The following is a 15201-nucleotide window of genomic DNA, read 5'->3' as shown; positions in this document are numbered from 1 at the left end:
AATATTGTCAGAAAAGGACAAAAAGGAAGTTGGTGAGTTATGAGATTTAAAAAAAAAAAAAAAAGCATATCAAAGAAGCGCAGATGGTCACAAATAATTAACAAAGCTTCCTTTTCAATAATTAAAAAATACTGTCTGCATGGTGTTTAAAGCATCACATGATCGGTCACTGCCCCACAGCTGTTCACAAAAAAACCAAAAGAATCAAGTTACCTTAACGTGTTCACGCAAAAGCCGGTCATAACTTTGCAAAATCTTCAAATAACTTGCAAACCGAAAGGAAATTCCATCACACCAGATGTCATACAGATACTTGTTTATTGTAAACTTTTGGAAAGGCAGGGCTGAGTGAATACATCAAACTGAACCAATTGCATGGAAATTAACATCTGGGGCCACATTGTTGCATTTCTCTGTGATCAGAGGTGAGTGGGAATCACAACAAAGAGTGTCAAACTTTACTATGACTCGGCTATTCTGTTTTTCAGCACTCCTGCCAAGAAACTTTAAGACTAAAATCCTAGGATTATTGGGAGATGGAAAGCAATGTGGAGAACTTGGCATGGTGGTTCTTTTGTACAGTGAGTCTTAAAACGTAGGAATGTGGTCGGAAATTCAAGAGCATGCAAATACAAAATGTACAGATTGGCTGTGAAATGTCAATGTTAAATATATCAGCACACTAAGACACCCATACACACACACACACACGTATGAGCTGATGAAGAAAGTGACCAAGATAGAGAGATGGAGACTAGCAGACCCTTCAACACATTCACATCCACTGATCAAACAATGACCTGCTAAGACATTCAAATGTTTAAAAATAATAATAATACAGCGTGCATCCAAGCGTTTGGCCCTCAAAGGCAAACTGATTTCTGTCACTGTGAATATCAACGGTAATATTTGTGTGAGTTTATAACCAGGCTGTTGGGCTAATAATACCTTTGCATTCAGTGTTTGTAGTGTGCATCAGACATGGCTCTTTTGAACAAAGAGAAACAAACGTACAGTCTACTATATTATATACACTATTAACATATAGTTCAGTCTAATAAAAGCATCGGTTATTGCAAACCTCACATTTCGCAATCCCTATCACAGCTGACACCAATTTCATTCAGCAAGCAATCAAACAATAGCTATACACGCATGTAACTCCCTCATGTTAGTCACTACAGCTATCAGCAGCTTTCCCTCTTCTTTAATATAAATATAGATATATTAGTTTGCAAACATCTGCAAACAAAACAGATTAAGGAAATTAGCAATTTTGGTACAAAATTAAATATTGTTCGGTTTTTTGTTTTTTTTACGTATGAAGAGAAATTGACAGAATTAATGAAAATGCAAAAAAACAAATGTTTGCCAAGGTAAGCTTTGACACGTTTTGTTCTTCCCACCAAAACAAAACAAAACAATGACTTTGAATTGTTGAATGAATGAATTTTAAATAGATTTTCGTTTACTAAATGCAAGGTGGAAAGCCTAATGTTGTGACAGGTCAAAATAGCTCTATATGTACCATGGGGTAAAGAGGGTTGGACGCGGGTGCCCGAGGATCACCGTGTTTTGAGCAGCACTCTGTACATGGCGACGCCCAGCACTGCGAACACCGTGGCCCCGACGCTCGCTCTCAGCCAGAAGGTCGAGCTCTTCAGGTCTGCTTGGCTGACATGTCTGTTAAACAAAAGGGAAGCAGGCCCACAGAGAGAGATAAATACAGAGACGGGGTGAAGGGAAGGACAAAATAATCGTACAGGGGTAAAGAGACGAGGTGTGGCTGGGAGGGGAATGGTGTAAAAATAAATAATATGAACCAAAATATAGTATGGATGAAATGACGGATTAGGGATGCAGCCTTGAGACATGCTGGAAAAAAAAAGAAAATGAGAAGAAGACTGAGGCACAGTGACAGGAGCAAAGACGACAACGACGAGGAAGGCGACACCAACCTAATGACAATGAGACACTAACATCGAGAAAGTAGACGGAAAATGAAGATATCAGAATGGTTTCTTAGATGGAAAATGACAAAAGTCAAAATACTAAGAAGGAGCAAAAGGAGAGATGTGGCAGAAAATTATGATGTAGAAAATGCTTTTGGTCTATTTTTTAAGTCTGTGTCTAAAATTACAACAACTTTGCAAAACAATGGCAAGCAGAAAAGGAGGAAAAATGAACGTGACAAGCTTGAGGCGACGATGCCGACCAATCAGAAGACTGATCAGATGTAAAGAGAGGGTTGTAAAAGGTAAGAGGGACCTTCTGAGTACAACAGCGTAGAGTTTGGCCCTGACCGTCTGCAGCAGCTCAGAGTTGAGGAAGTTCTGACACAAGCAGAAGGTGCACCGGTTACAAGTGCACATGCAGCGCAACCGAGCGTGGCTGAGGAGAGATACAGGGAAGACAAACACCAACACGCAGTTTATAATTAAAACACACATGAAGAAGAAAGACAAGTTTCAAGATGCCACCAACAGTGAATGAGTATGTGGCTCATCTCCAGGGAGCCAGAATCCATGAACGATAAGGAAAACAGACAAACTTCACGCAAATTAGGTCCCTTGATTAGATTAACTAACCATTTGGAAGAAGGAATCAAGTACACAAATATATTCCCTGGATTATTCTCAAAATACAGTCGAATAATGACAATAAATGATCCTTGCAGAGAGGCACTGTGTGTTGAAAGAGACTGCAGGAGTGTGAGCCTCTGGGAGAGATCAACATTACTGCACAGAAGGGAAACACATTTACTCACAGAGCACAACACTGTGCCATCAGAGACTAAAAGCAACATGTCCAGAGGGCTTTGAAGTGGATTAATGTAGACTGAAGTGCATCACGTCTGATACTGACTTTTGCAGAGAGTAAGAGCATCTGCAGAGGGAGCAGGTTTATCCACAGGCATTAAGTAAAGTCACAGACACTAGCGCAGTAGAGCTTTGTATTTAAACTGTAAACTAGCAGATAAGGTGGACTGCAAAAGAAAAAAAGGCATTCCATCTGGGTTTCACACAGGATTTCCCGCCATTTTTGACCCAGCTGCAGAAACAACTGCAACTGCAATTCCCTTATTTACAGACTATTAGGAACCATAGTAAGTGAATAAATAAATTCTGGTCATCAATACTTTTAGTCGGATCTAAATAGTTTTCTCTCCCGTTTCTGAATTAAGACAAAAAGGTATTGGCGGGAGATTTTTTCAAGTTCATTAATGTTTTTATTCCAGGTGGGTTTTAAGCTCTCCGTGCGCTCTAAACACAGTACATATATTGTGTGTTAGTGAGTTATGAAAATTAAAACTGACAGGAAACATTCACTTTTTAGCCCTACTTAGAACATAGGGTAGTGGTGCACTTCAGCCTCTTGTGGCTGAAATGAGTGTTACAACAACAAGCACTTTGAAAATTATCTTAAATAAATAAAAAATTCACAGATAACTTTTTTTTTTTTAAAGAACAAATAATTTATCCTGCTAAATCGTTTTTTATTCACCCGTTTTTGAATTCATAAACACAAAAGAGAAGACAATTTAGATCAGACTTCGATCACCAGAATATTGTTATTTTCCCCACTTGCCTCTCTAAGGGCTTCGGTAGTGAAGCTTTGTGCTAACTATCATACAGTATCATAACATCATAGTTCTTTATGAGCTGGTTGTTTTACCAACAAGAAATATGATAATCAAAGCATGCTAGCTTTTGCTTTGTTACAACTAATGCATTAAAACATAACCTTTATGACCACAAACTACAGCCCCCAAAACTGAACATTATTACCTTCATTAAGGTAGGTTTTATTGTAGGACCGTTGTATTACACAGCATTAGTTTTAACTAGGTGCTTATGATGAATTGTCAAGCAAAGGACTGTATGTCCTGCTATGACTTTAGAACATTTTAAACCAGAAAGTTGGGCCTATAAACAAAGAATGGTAAAACTTGAGTTGTACTTTGCTTGTGCAAGTTCAACAAATCTAGATCAAGCGCCTCCATACTTACGGGTGCATGGCCATAGTGGTAAGTTTGGTGTAGATGTCTTTGCTGGGTCCTGCTGCAGTGTTACAGGTGAAGGACTGGGGAGGTGGCATCTTGTGCCTCCGACAGAACTCCAGAGGACTGCAGCCGTACATCTGTTTGATCTCTGGCAGGTCTGACTTGGCTGCTATCATCATACATGGAATCTTGCTGTCCATGAAGTATTGCTGAGGAGGGAAAGTAAGAGGGACGGTCGTGGTTAAGGTGTTGTTTGTCTTTTGATAGAATGTACGCACAGTCTTACCTTGAAGACTCTGGCGCAGTACTCAAAGGAGTAAGGGTTGCTGACATCATAGACCAGGCAGACGATGTCACAGGCCAGATCAGCATCAGACAGGTAGTCGAAGTCAGGGAACACTTCATGAAGCTGAGAGGAGTGGAGGGGGGAAGAGTTTTAACAGTAGTCACATGACAGATAGCTGTAGTGGCCTGGTTTACCACCACGGCATTTTTTTTAAAGCTTGAGTAAACTAAGACTATGTTTAAATTGGCTAATACTATGTCAACCATTGTGCTTAATTCACTTGGCTTAAAGAAGAACAAATACTGGGGCAATCAATGTTTTTGCCTAAACCAGACCTGGGCATTGTACGGCCCGCGGGATGATTCTGACCGGCCCGCGAAAGATTACATGATAATTAGAAAATAAAACATATTTTCTAATTATCTTATGGGTGGACTAAAACCGCATTGCTTTTATTTTGAAGCCCATTTATTCTCACAGTGCACGCAATCGTGCACGTCAACTGTGCACGTGAAATGCGTGTGATTGACAACCTGTCACCCCTGAAAAATGCGAAAATGTCGGCTCATCCCAAAAAGAGGAAAGTGGATGCCGAAAGCAGAACTTTCAAACAAATATGGACTACTAATGTTTACTACTAATGTTTACTACTAATGTTTACTACTCATGTTTACTACTAATGTTTACTACTAATGTTTACTACTAATGTTTACTACTCATGTTTACTACTCATGTTTACTACTAATGTTTACTACTAATGTTTTACTATGTTTACTACTCATGTTTACTACTCATGTTTACTACTCATGTTTACTACTCATGTTTACTACTCATGTTTACTACTAATGTTTTCTTTACTGAAGTCAAGGGTAAACCTGTGTGTTTGGTTTGTGGGGAGCATGTCGCCGTGTTTAAAGAGTACAATTTTCTTTTCTTTTTTTTTTTCTTCTTTTTTTTGCACAGTTCTGAAAACATTAAATGTTTAATATAGGCATGTAAAGTCAAAAAGGCTACAAAACTGGGACACTTTTCTTTACACAGTTACACAGTTCAGTGACATGTCTTGTTTATTTTGGCTACAAAGATGATGTGATGTCTTTAGAAAGCTAAGAAAATCCTTGTTTCAATAGTATATGAAACTCAAAATGCCCTTTGTTATTAATGTGACTGAAAATGAGTCAAATGTTTCACATTTTGTTTATCATTTTGGAAATTCTATTTGAATAAATGATATTTTTGAAAGCTAACCTCACCTTTTAATTGCCAAATAATAACATACACTCTTACCAGCGGTCAAAACAATGCCATTTACTGCTTTTTATATAGAAATAAAATGTATATTATGCATAATTGAGTTCGGCATTTTGGCCCGGCCCTCCAAAATATTTTCAGTTGCTCATTTGGCCCCCTGGGAAAAATAATTGCCCACCCCTGGCCTAAACAGTACACAAACACATACAATGTACCATATTTCTTTGATGAATTGTAAACACAGTAGGTTTGCATGTGCTGTCAGTAGTAGTGCACGGTGAAAAGAGTTGGCTGAGCATGATAAGAAGATTAGATGCACGGCCAGGTAAGCACAGACAACCTCAGTGTCGTTCACAGTTCACAGTTTATAACCTCTTAGTAATGCTACATATACATACAAGTCATGTCTTTTATATTAATATTATAAAATATTAAATAAAATATAGCATGAAAATAGAATACTGGGGAATTTGTAAATTATTTTTTTTTGACTTATTATTGTTTTAGCACTGGAAAAGCTGTGTTTAGACACAAGTCGCAATTGCAAAGATGACATTAGTAATTCAATCAATAGAAGGGGTATCTTTGACACTCACAAGAAGGTATTTCTCCTGGCCGTATACATAGGTTGTGCTGATGGCATAGTAGGATCTGTGTTCCTCTTTGATCGTATTTTGGCGCTGAGTGGAGAGAAGAGACATCATGTCAGAGCAGATCAGGACATAAAACTGAATGTAAACTATGAACAAAAGCAGAAGTGGGCAAATTCTGTTTGAGTCTGTATCGAGTCTTTCCCATTAATGCAAAAATGAGAAGTATGTTGTGACAGTATACAACTGTAATCTTTTTTTTCTGTTTACCATGAGGTTTCTACCCAGGAACGCTTGCAAGAAGCTGCTCTTGCCGCTGCCAATGTCACCAAAGACATTACAGCGGAAGACGCTGCGCTGGGTCTGCTTCTTCTGCAGGTCAATCTTCTTATCTCTGGTCACTGTGCAGGAGGAGAGGGGGGGCTCAGAGGATCAGTTCAGTCTGCTGCTACACACAATACATGTCTGCAGTCAGTCAGCAACAGATCTACAACTCATTTATTTAACATGAATATGAAGAAGGAGATGTGATGGTGTAATTAACCTGTAATTCCTGATGCTTGGGACTCCTGCTCAGCAACTATTGAGTAACCGAGGTAACCCAAATACTCCAAGCATCGTTGGACATCCAGATATGTTGTTAACCTGAACAAATGCAAGTTAAAAGCAAAAGATACAAAACAAGAGATTTATTAAGTTAAAAAAACAAAGTGACTGAGGTTGTGTTATATACACACGCAAACGGAAATACTTAAACATTGGTGTTTTACTGATAAAACATTTTGGGAGCCACTATGTTTTAAATAGTAACTACGTTTTATACCTCGCCCAAATGGTGACACTGGTTTTGTGTCTGTTGATAAATGAGACAATTGGTGTCATCCTTGCACGGTCTTTTCAGCCCATTAAGCTCATTAAGCTTATTAAGCTCATTAAGCTCAGTGTTCCCATTTTAGACACAGCATCCTTTTTGATACTGCCAGCAGAGGGCGCCAAAGTCCAAAATCAAAGAATTCTAAAACCAACATTGAAATACTGCGCAGTCTTTTTTTCCCCTATGTCTATTCATTCTGTTTAAACCCGTGTCTCTTTATCAGGCTTTAATCATACTATTAGTATTATAGTATGTGTAGAATAAAATTACAGTGGTGACTTCGTTGGATTGTTTCCGGCTTGTGTGATCCAAACATTTTCAAGAACTCCAGTGTGGTAAAATCCAAAAGTCTAAATTTATTGACAAAAATAAGATTAACAACATGTTTTCATCCAACAAAATACTACTGCTTCAGTCCATATATGTTGGCATACAGTTTTTTCACAAAACTGAGGCACACACCTGTTTTAACCGGACAGTCTAGCAGCAATCTAACAGCACAATGAATATTATCTATATAACCAAAATAAAAAAATATATATTATTATTCTCTATATTTTTAGGGTGATGGGGTCATGAATTATAGCCGTTGTTTGCTAATCTAAATAGAAGCTTTGAATGTAAAAAGTGACATTGTGCACAGCCCTTAACTTAACTAGTCGCCACTTACGTCCACTGGGAGAGATATCCCTGGTAGGTGATCCAGCCCTGGTCATTAGTGCAAACTGTGTTATTGACATCTGGACCCCAGGGCATGTAGGGAAAAACATCAAACAGGTCGCTCGTCTCCTCTGGTGACAAGGCACAGTCACGGTCCTGATAAACACGAAAGGGTCAGTTACTACTCAGGATGGCCCACTATGGCAGACTAAGACAAATGTTTTTCAACGCAGGAAATATTTCCCATTAGTTTGCCGCCTGTCATCTCAACCCGAGTAAACAAATATGATGAACTGTAGCACACATCCACAGTTGGACACTAATCACTACGACAGAAAGCAGATCATGGTACAAGCTGCCACTTTCCATCTTTGACGGTCATTCCAACCTTGCGGCTAATTCTTCCGTCAATCCCTCCTCAGTGACAACACGTTAAATCACCAGTCAGCAGGTGGTCAGCGTTGGCTGTGGGGGTGTGTTTTGGTTTTGTGCAGCTTTCCGTACTGAGCAGCTTTCTGTGAAAGCCTCTCCGGGGTTAGAGGGTAAAGTAAATACAGAATCGGGTTTACAGGATTGTACCTTGTCATGTTTGTCAAAGACGCTCTGGAGGAAGAGGTAGGCGTTGTGGTTGAGCTCTGTGGTGCAGTCTGGAGGAAGCTTCAACCTACAGACAGAGAGATATAATTCAAAGTGAAAGTTATAGTCAAGAAAAACACAGTAAACATATATACAAAAGTTTAAAGAGGATACATTTTATAATTTGCTTAGTAGTAGAAATAGAAATATAAGTAGGTGTGGAGAAAATGTGCATTTTAAATCTACATATTAATCCTTCTTTCCTAATAATTATAGTGTTAGGTACTGAATCTATTATATCATTTAAGGGCCTAACAATGCTGACAGTTTAATCAAATGAGCAGAAGGAGGAAGATGTTTAAATTTAACCAAAAAGGGAGCATTGTGTTTGAGGAGAGTACAGTATTACCCTTGAAAGAGTAATAGTGAGTCCCTACCCACAGGAAGTATGCACAAAGGATGAAGTAAATGGAATGTATTTGTAAAGCGCTTTTTCTAGTCTTATGACCACTCAAAGCGCTTTTTTCCGATGGCGCAGCCTTCGGGAGCAACTTGGGGTTAAGTGTCTTGCCCAAGGACACCTCGACATGGACTGGGGATCGAACCGCCGATCCTCCGATTGGAGGACGACCCTGCTCTCCACTGAGCCACAGTCGCCCCAAGTGATGCTGTATGTCTAGAAAAATGAAGACTAAGACTCACGGAGGGAAGAGGTAGTCCTGGTTTAACTCCAGGTCATCGTCGTACCCAAACCTCCTCAACACGGTCCACGTTGTTTCATGGCGACCTCGCTGGATGAACAGGGTGTGGAGGAACAGGAAGCCTGGAGGAGAATATCACAGAAAATGCTGAAGGACACAATCAGGAATAATGTGACAAGAGATTTGTGTGTACACGTAAAAAACGAGGAGTAGGCCGATCCATGCATTCCTACCTTTCAGAGTGAGCCCGTTGTCACACACTCCGTCACTCATATTCTTCCTCACCACATTTTTTACATCCTCCAACGCCTGGGACTCTAGTGGGGTGTTGAAGCACGTCCTCTGTGAGCAATCAGACAACCACACCACTATCAAAAAGAGCCAAATAAACCCGTTGTTAACTTTGTCAGCTGCAGCAGTCATCAGTCAACTTACCTGGAAGAAATTGAGCTCATTATCGTTGAGAATCCCATCATTGTCCAGATCAGACACTTTGAAGATTCGAGTCAGGGCTTTGACACAAAGTGGCTTCATCTGGTTATCAAAACGACAAATCAAAAGTTTGTGATTCACCTGCTGAAATTTGATGATTTATTCCGCTTTCAGACATAACTCTCTCGAATGGAAACTCCTACATTTTTTTCTTGCTGTAAAACAAGATGACAAACACTGCATCACAAATACAGTGGTGAAGAGTTCACACAGTACATTTCTGTTCTTACGTCTTTTTTTTCTGGACAGTAAAGAGGACCTGTTGGGTGCAGGACTGCCTTTTGGGCGTAGTAGAACAGCTCCGAGATGTTCTTCAGGTTCTTTGCTGAACACTATGAACAAGAAAAGGAATGAAGGGGATTTGATTATAATGTACATACATATATGTATATCCTGTTTACCAATACGCTCTATAACACTGTGCAAATACCTTTAAGTGTCTTGCCCAAGGATTAAACTGCCATACCCTTGCAACCCTGTGAAAATACAGTCTGTTTACCAATTCTATAACACTGTGCAAATACCCTTGGGACATTAAAACCCTGTGAAAATACCTCCTTTCCTTTATGAACCCGTATGTGTGTGTGTGTATATATATATATATATATATATATATATATATATATATATATACACACATGTCTGTATATGCTGTACATGTGTGTGTTGGAGCTAAGTAAGGGTCAGACTGGGTACTAACACACAGGATCTTTCTGAGCAACACGCCTGGTTTAATAAAACAGTCTAAAAAACAAACATTGAGTTCAGTTCGCGGCGGGAATTGAGTATCAAATCCTCTTTTACAATTGTTTAGCTTCTTCGACGTAAACGCTGAACATGAGCAAAACATAGCGTCTTTCAAGGAAAGAAGAAACTACAATTACTGCCTCGTGGTTGTGTGCCTCCAACAACCGGTAAAGCTACAGTTTACATCCAAGTCTGGCCGAAATGTCATCACTTTATCATATTAGGCATTTGGGTGAAATTGTTGCAATTAGCATATAAAGTCTTGTGTTATGGCCCAAAACAAGTGACCTTTGACCTCCAAATTCTAATCAGTTCAACCTTGAGTGCAACTGAATTTTGTGCCAATTTTGGAAGAAATTCCATCCAGGCATTCTCGTGATATCAAGTTCACTAGAAAAGACCCTACTGAGGGACAATATAAAACATAGTAAAAACATAATACCTCTGTACACAGCAGTCGCCAGCCAGTGCAGTGGGATAAAACTGGCAGCAATAGCAATACTATTATAAAAAGCGTGAATAAGTGTTAATGTATTTAAACTGAGACAACGATAAATATAAAGGGACAAGATAATGTATAGGCTGCAGACCTCTACATTTTTCAACAAAAGCTGACAATTCAACATGGTGTTTGGGAGAAGCACGTTTTCAAATTGGTTGAAAGTGAGGATCGTAATCATAAACATGTGAGAGCAAAAAGTCGTAAAAGGACTTTGCTTTTAATTATAGATAAAAACAAATTTAACTCAATTTATTGAGATTTTAATATTTAAAACACCAACTTAAGTGTCCTCAGTGGGCTTGTTTAACACTTAAAAGCACTGACAATAAAGTAAATCAAATGTCTGTAACTCTTGGCTCCTTAAATGTTTCCACCCAACTGTTATTGTTTAAAAGACTTCTTCCCCTTTTTATGTTCCGTTTAATAACAAAAGAAGATATTGATTTCCATTTGTGTTTAGGTCCCTTTTGACCTTGTGTACTGTAAAACACACCAATTATCCGTCTGTTTTCTGAAACAACAGCATTGCATTACTTGAACATGGAAGCATTTATCAGGCAAATCAAACCGGACCAGCACCCTTGCATCATTAACTGCAATGTTTCACTATTCAGAAACAGAGGGAACAGTAAACGGAGCCATCGCTCTCTCTCACCTCCACGCAAGTCTCTATCTCACTGTGCCGGTTCATGATGGGCAGTATGGTCTCCATACTGCTGTGTTCCACCAGGTCCGACTTGTTCCCCACCAGAATCAGAGGAACCCTAAACCAGACACACAAACTCAGCATTTCATTTACAAGAATAAAAACATCCCATGTAAATATAACAGTAACCTTTTGTTTTGTGCAAAATAACACTTTTCTTTAAATGTTTCTTAGTATTTAGTACAGCACAAAAGGGAGAATAAGGCTGAATCTGCTGATTTAAAAAAAAATGCAGCATTTCCACTTTAGCTCTCTGCTTACAGAGAACCATTTGTGAGACATTTTCCACCCCGTGACTGTAAGTCACCACTTCAAACACTACCATAAGGACTCAATGACTGGCCTTCTTCTACAGTCTTTCTTTTGCAGAGAAATGCGCTCTCTTCACCTCATATTTCATTGTCCAAATCTAAGCTGACAAAGAAAACAAAGTTATTTTTAGACAAGTTCACACCTGCTGTCCTTGTCTGTGTTCTCAGTAATGAGGGGGATCCAGTGGCTCGTCACCTGTGGAAAACAAAAGGTAGAGAATAATAAAATTTTATAGATCTTCACCGTTAAGTATCCCACAAGTCACACCGACCGCGCCAATTATGGAAATGCTATGTGCAGTGGTAGCTCACCTTTTCGATGGATGTCTTGTTGTTGACAGAGTAGACAATGCAAATCACATTTGCCTATGAGAGAGAGAGACCAACACAGAAACCCATCAGGCCTACACACCTAGACTCAGCACTTCTCTCCGAGTTAAAAGCATAAAGCAATGACTGACCTTGGAGATCTCCTGAAACAACTGCTCATCTGTCTGCTCTGCCTCTGTAGGAGAAAGGTGCGTGTATGACATGTTAAAACCGGGAAAGCGCTCTTTATTTCTCAATTTGTCACACAAATATACAACTTTGTAAATGTAGGATTTCACCACAAAACGCTGTATTTTAAACCAAAACAAAGAAACAGTCGTGGGCTTAAAGTACCTGAGTAGTCCACAATGTGTGTGGGAACTCTCTCTGGTGTGACATCTGCAGGTATGGTGATTTCCTCAGCTCGGTAGGGAACCTAGGATAAAGGGAACATGGTTTTCAATTAAGTTACGCAACCACGCTTACAACCAGTTAAGATAAGATAAGTACAATTACAAGTACAATTTTTAACAAACTCCACAAAGGCATGTATAAAGTTTGAGGCAGGGAGTTATCATGAAGGTTTCCAACTTCTGACATAATAATAATTTATCCTTACTACGGTTGGGAACTCCTCGCTGACCAGTGACATGATGAGAGACGTCTTCCCCACTTTGGCTGTCGGAGGAGGAAGAGGAGGGAGAGTTCAGTGAAAATAAGACAGATTCTTAGCAAACACGCCACCACATTAGCTTACAAACTCATTATATTCATTCAGTATTGTAGCTTTGAAGACATCATTCATTGAGCTAACATGGTAATGAGCATTATTGCGCTTAACAAGCTATTCAGGCCATGTGACTGGGACACAGATTTCCCATTATGAACATCACAAACACCCCTTCCCTTTATGGGCACAATCTATGAATTACAGCTTTCATACTGGCTCTGTTTTTAAAACTACTGGCCCTCTCCATGTCTTCCTATTACTAAACACATACCTTCAATACAATACAAACTGACCAATTAAAAGTAGGAAAACAACATAATCCTTAAAACAGCTGGACTTCCTGTGTAGAAATACCCTTTTTCTTTGGGTGGAAAGATGGGAAATAAAATCCTTTTTTTGTCTGGAGTTCAATTCCCCCAAAAATAACACATTAATATTCCATGAATCCAATGATCATAGAAAACCCAGATAGTCAGACGTCACATGACAGAGCAAAAGTTTCAAACAGCTTTCTTCTCAGATGTAAAATGATACACATGTGTTGGCTTTGCTTGGGGAAAAAAAAAAAAGTATCTTTGCAGGCTGTAGTGTTTTCAATTTTTTTTTCCATAGAAAAACATGGGACAATAAGCTAAGCTTGCAATATCTTTCCAGAGGTTGAGACCTGAACATCCAATTAAAAAAGGGAGCAACCTATTCCTTGTCTATGCACAACATGCAATGAAATGACTGCAGATAGCAACTGTTTAAGAAAGCAAAGGCTGATGCAGGGTATGTATATTATATTTTCCTGTCTAGAATATGCAGCCATAACACTAGACATTTCAAAACAGAGTTAAACCAAATCAGGACGAATGAACCAATCAGAGGTCTGGCTGTCAGCATTGCCTGATCAGCTGGCAGCTCCAGTGCAAAGTGAACCCTGACTCTGCAGACACTCACTGCTGACCCAAACACTGAACATACAAGAGCTTCACTTACGCTCTCCCACCAGCAATATCCTCACGTCCTTGCGCATCTTCTTCAGCGTCGGTAAACGGTCTCGTGTTAAACATTTAGGCTCCTGTCTGGATGAAGGATCCCTGCAGCCAGCTCTGCTCGGCCTGGCTCTCCTGTTAACGCCTACAGTCGCATGTCAGCTCCGGCAGACACGGACGGTGGATGCATGGTCGAGATAGCCGTACAAAGCGTTAGATGAGCGGGATGCCGACAAGGTGTTTGCACTGTAATCCACCTGAATGCTGCTGCTGCTGCTGCTGCGTGGAGCCGCTCACCTGACCTGACGCTGCAGACGCTGTGCTCCAAGCCCCGCCCCCTCTGACGGCGAGGAGCAGCAAAGATCGTATATTAGGAACAGAATCGCATCAAAAACAAAAACTCACCCATCCTTCTAATCCTATGATTCAATCACGCATGTGAGAGAGTTTGCAGTCTTTTTTTTTAAACTAAAGAATATAATATAATACAACTGTGACTTAAAATAAGTGGTGTATGAAACAGCACTGAAAAAAAATGTTCTGGATTTCAGAAAAAGTACAACTAAAAGTGTGCCCAAAGGGTAGACTGTATTTGTAGAGCGCTTTTCTAGTCTTAAAGCCACTAAAAGCACTTTGACACTACATGTCATCCTTCCCCTCTGGAGGGTATCTAGATAATGCTGCTGCTGCTGGTGGTGCTGATGCTGCAGCTAATATTCACACAAACTTGACTGTTAAAGGAGAAAAGTCGCTAGTGCTTTCCGCCACGCTCTCTGGAGGTTCTCTAGATAACCTTAAGGCAACGTTCTCTAGAGGTTATTTAGGGAACCTTTAGGGAACGTTCTCTGGAAGTTATTTAGATAACCTATATGGAACGTTCTCTGGAAGTTATTTAGATAACCTATATGGAACGTTCTCTGGAGGTTCTCAACATAACCTTTAGGGAACGTTTTCTAGAGGTTATTTATGGAACCTTTAGGGAACGTTCTCTGGAGGTTCTCAACATAACCTTTAGGGAACGTTCTCTGGAAGTTATTTAGATAACCTATAGGGAACGTACTCTGTAGGTTATTTAGGTAACCTATATGGAACGTTTTCTGGAGGTTCTCTAGATAACCTTAAGGCAACGTTCTCTAGAGGTTATTTAGGGAACCTTTAGGGAACGTTCTCTGGAGGTTCTCAACATAACCTTTAGGGAACGTTCTCTGGAAGTTATTTAGATAACCTATATGGAACGTTCTCTGGAAGTTATTTAGATAACCTATATGGAACGTTCTCTGGAGGTTCTCAACATAACCTTTAGGGAACGTTTTCTAGAGGTTATTTATGGAACCTTTAGGGAACGTTCTCTGGAGGTTATTTATATAACCTTTTCAAATTTCGTTCTCCAAAAAGAGAAATGTGGACAGCAAAACCCAAGCCTTTAACCAAGAATGGACCCCCTCTTATGTTTATTCTTCCCAAGGGCACTTCAAAACCAGTAGAC

General features: G+C 39.6%; 1 protein-coding gene across 2 annotated transcripts; it reads right to left on the bottom strand.

Moving 5' to 3' along the window:
• Nucleotides 1–311: 311 nt before the first annotated feature.
• On the bottom strand, nucleotides 312–14004 carry rhot1b (ras homolog family member T1). 2 transcript variants are annotated; one of them, XM_054603613.1, is made up of 20 exons: nucleotides 13720–14004; nucleotides 12628–12686; nucleotides 12363–12444; nucleotides 12161–12204; nucleotides 12012–12065; nucleotides 11843–11895; nucleotides 11338–11446; nucleotides 9664–9765; nucleotides 9377–9475; nucleotides 9175–9283; nucleotides 8943–9063; nucleotides 8244–8328; nucleotides 7675–7820; nucleotides 6675–6775; nucleotides 6401–6531; nucleotides 6137–6220; nucleotides 4290–4412; nucleotides 4010–4212; nucleotides 2269–2391; nucleotides 312–1683 (listed from the first exon to the last, which is right to left on the bottom strand). In XM_054603613.1, the coding sequence occupies exons 1-20, from the start codon at nucleotides 13754–13756 to the stop codon at nucleotides 1566–1568; spliced, it is 1983 nt and encodes a 660-aa protein (XP_054459588.1). In that variant the 5' UTR covers nucleotides 13757–14004; the 3' UTR covers nucleotides 312–1565. The 2 variants fall into 2 exon arrangements, with proteins under 2 accessions (XP_054459588.1, XP_054459589.1); XM_054603614.1 differs by lacking the exon at nucleotides 2269–2391.
• Nucleotides 14005–15201: the final 1197 nt, after the last annotated feature.

The sequence above is a fragment of the Anoplopoma fimbria genome, chromosome 9 (genome assembly GCF_027596085.1).
Source record: "Anoplopoma fimbria isolate UVic2021 breed Golden Eagle Sablefish chromosome 9, Afim_UVic_2022, whole genome shotgun sequence".
NCBI lineage: Eukaryota > Metazoa > Chordata > Actinopteri > Perciformes > Anoplopomatidae > Anoplopoma > Anoplopoma fimbria.
This window is presented reverse-complemented; position numbering and strand designations above follow the sequence as displayed.

What these genes read in the sequence shown, in the direction of transcription:
- rhot1b (XM_054603613.1), bottom strand. Translation starts at nt 13,756, where the DNA reads ATGCGCAAGGACGTGAGGATATTGCTGGTGGGAGAGC. An exon ending in GCGAGGAGTTCCCAACCGTA is followed by an intron (nt 12,445 to 12,627) that starts GTAAGGATAAAT and finishes CCTTTATCCTAG; the next exon opens with GTTCCCTACCGAGCTGAGGA. An exon ending in ACACATTGTGGACTACTCAG is followed by an intron (nt 12,205 to 12,362) that starts GTACTTTAAGCC and finishes TTTCTCCTACAG; the next exon opens with AGGCAGAGCAGACAGATGAG.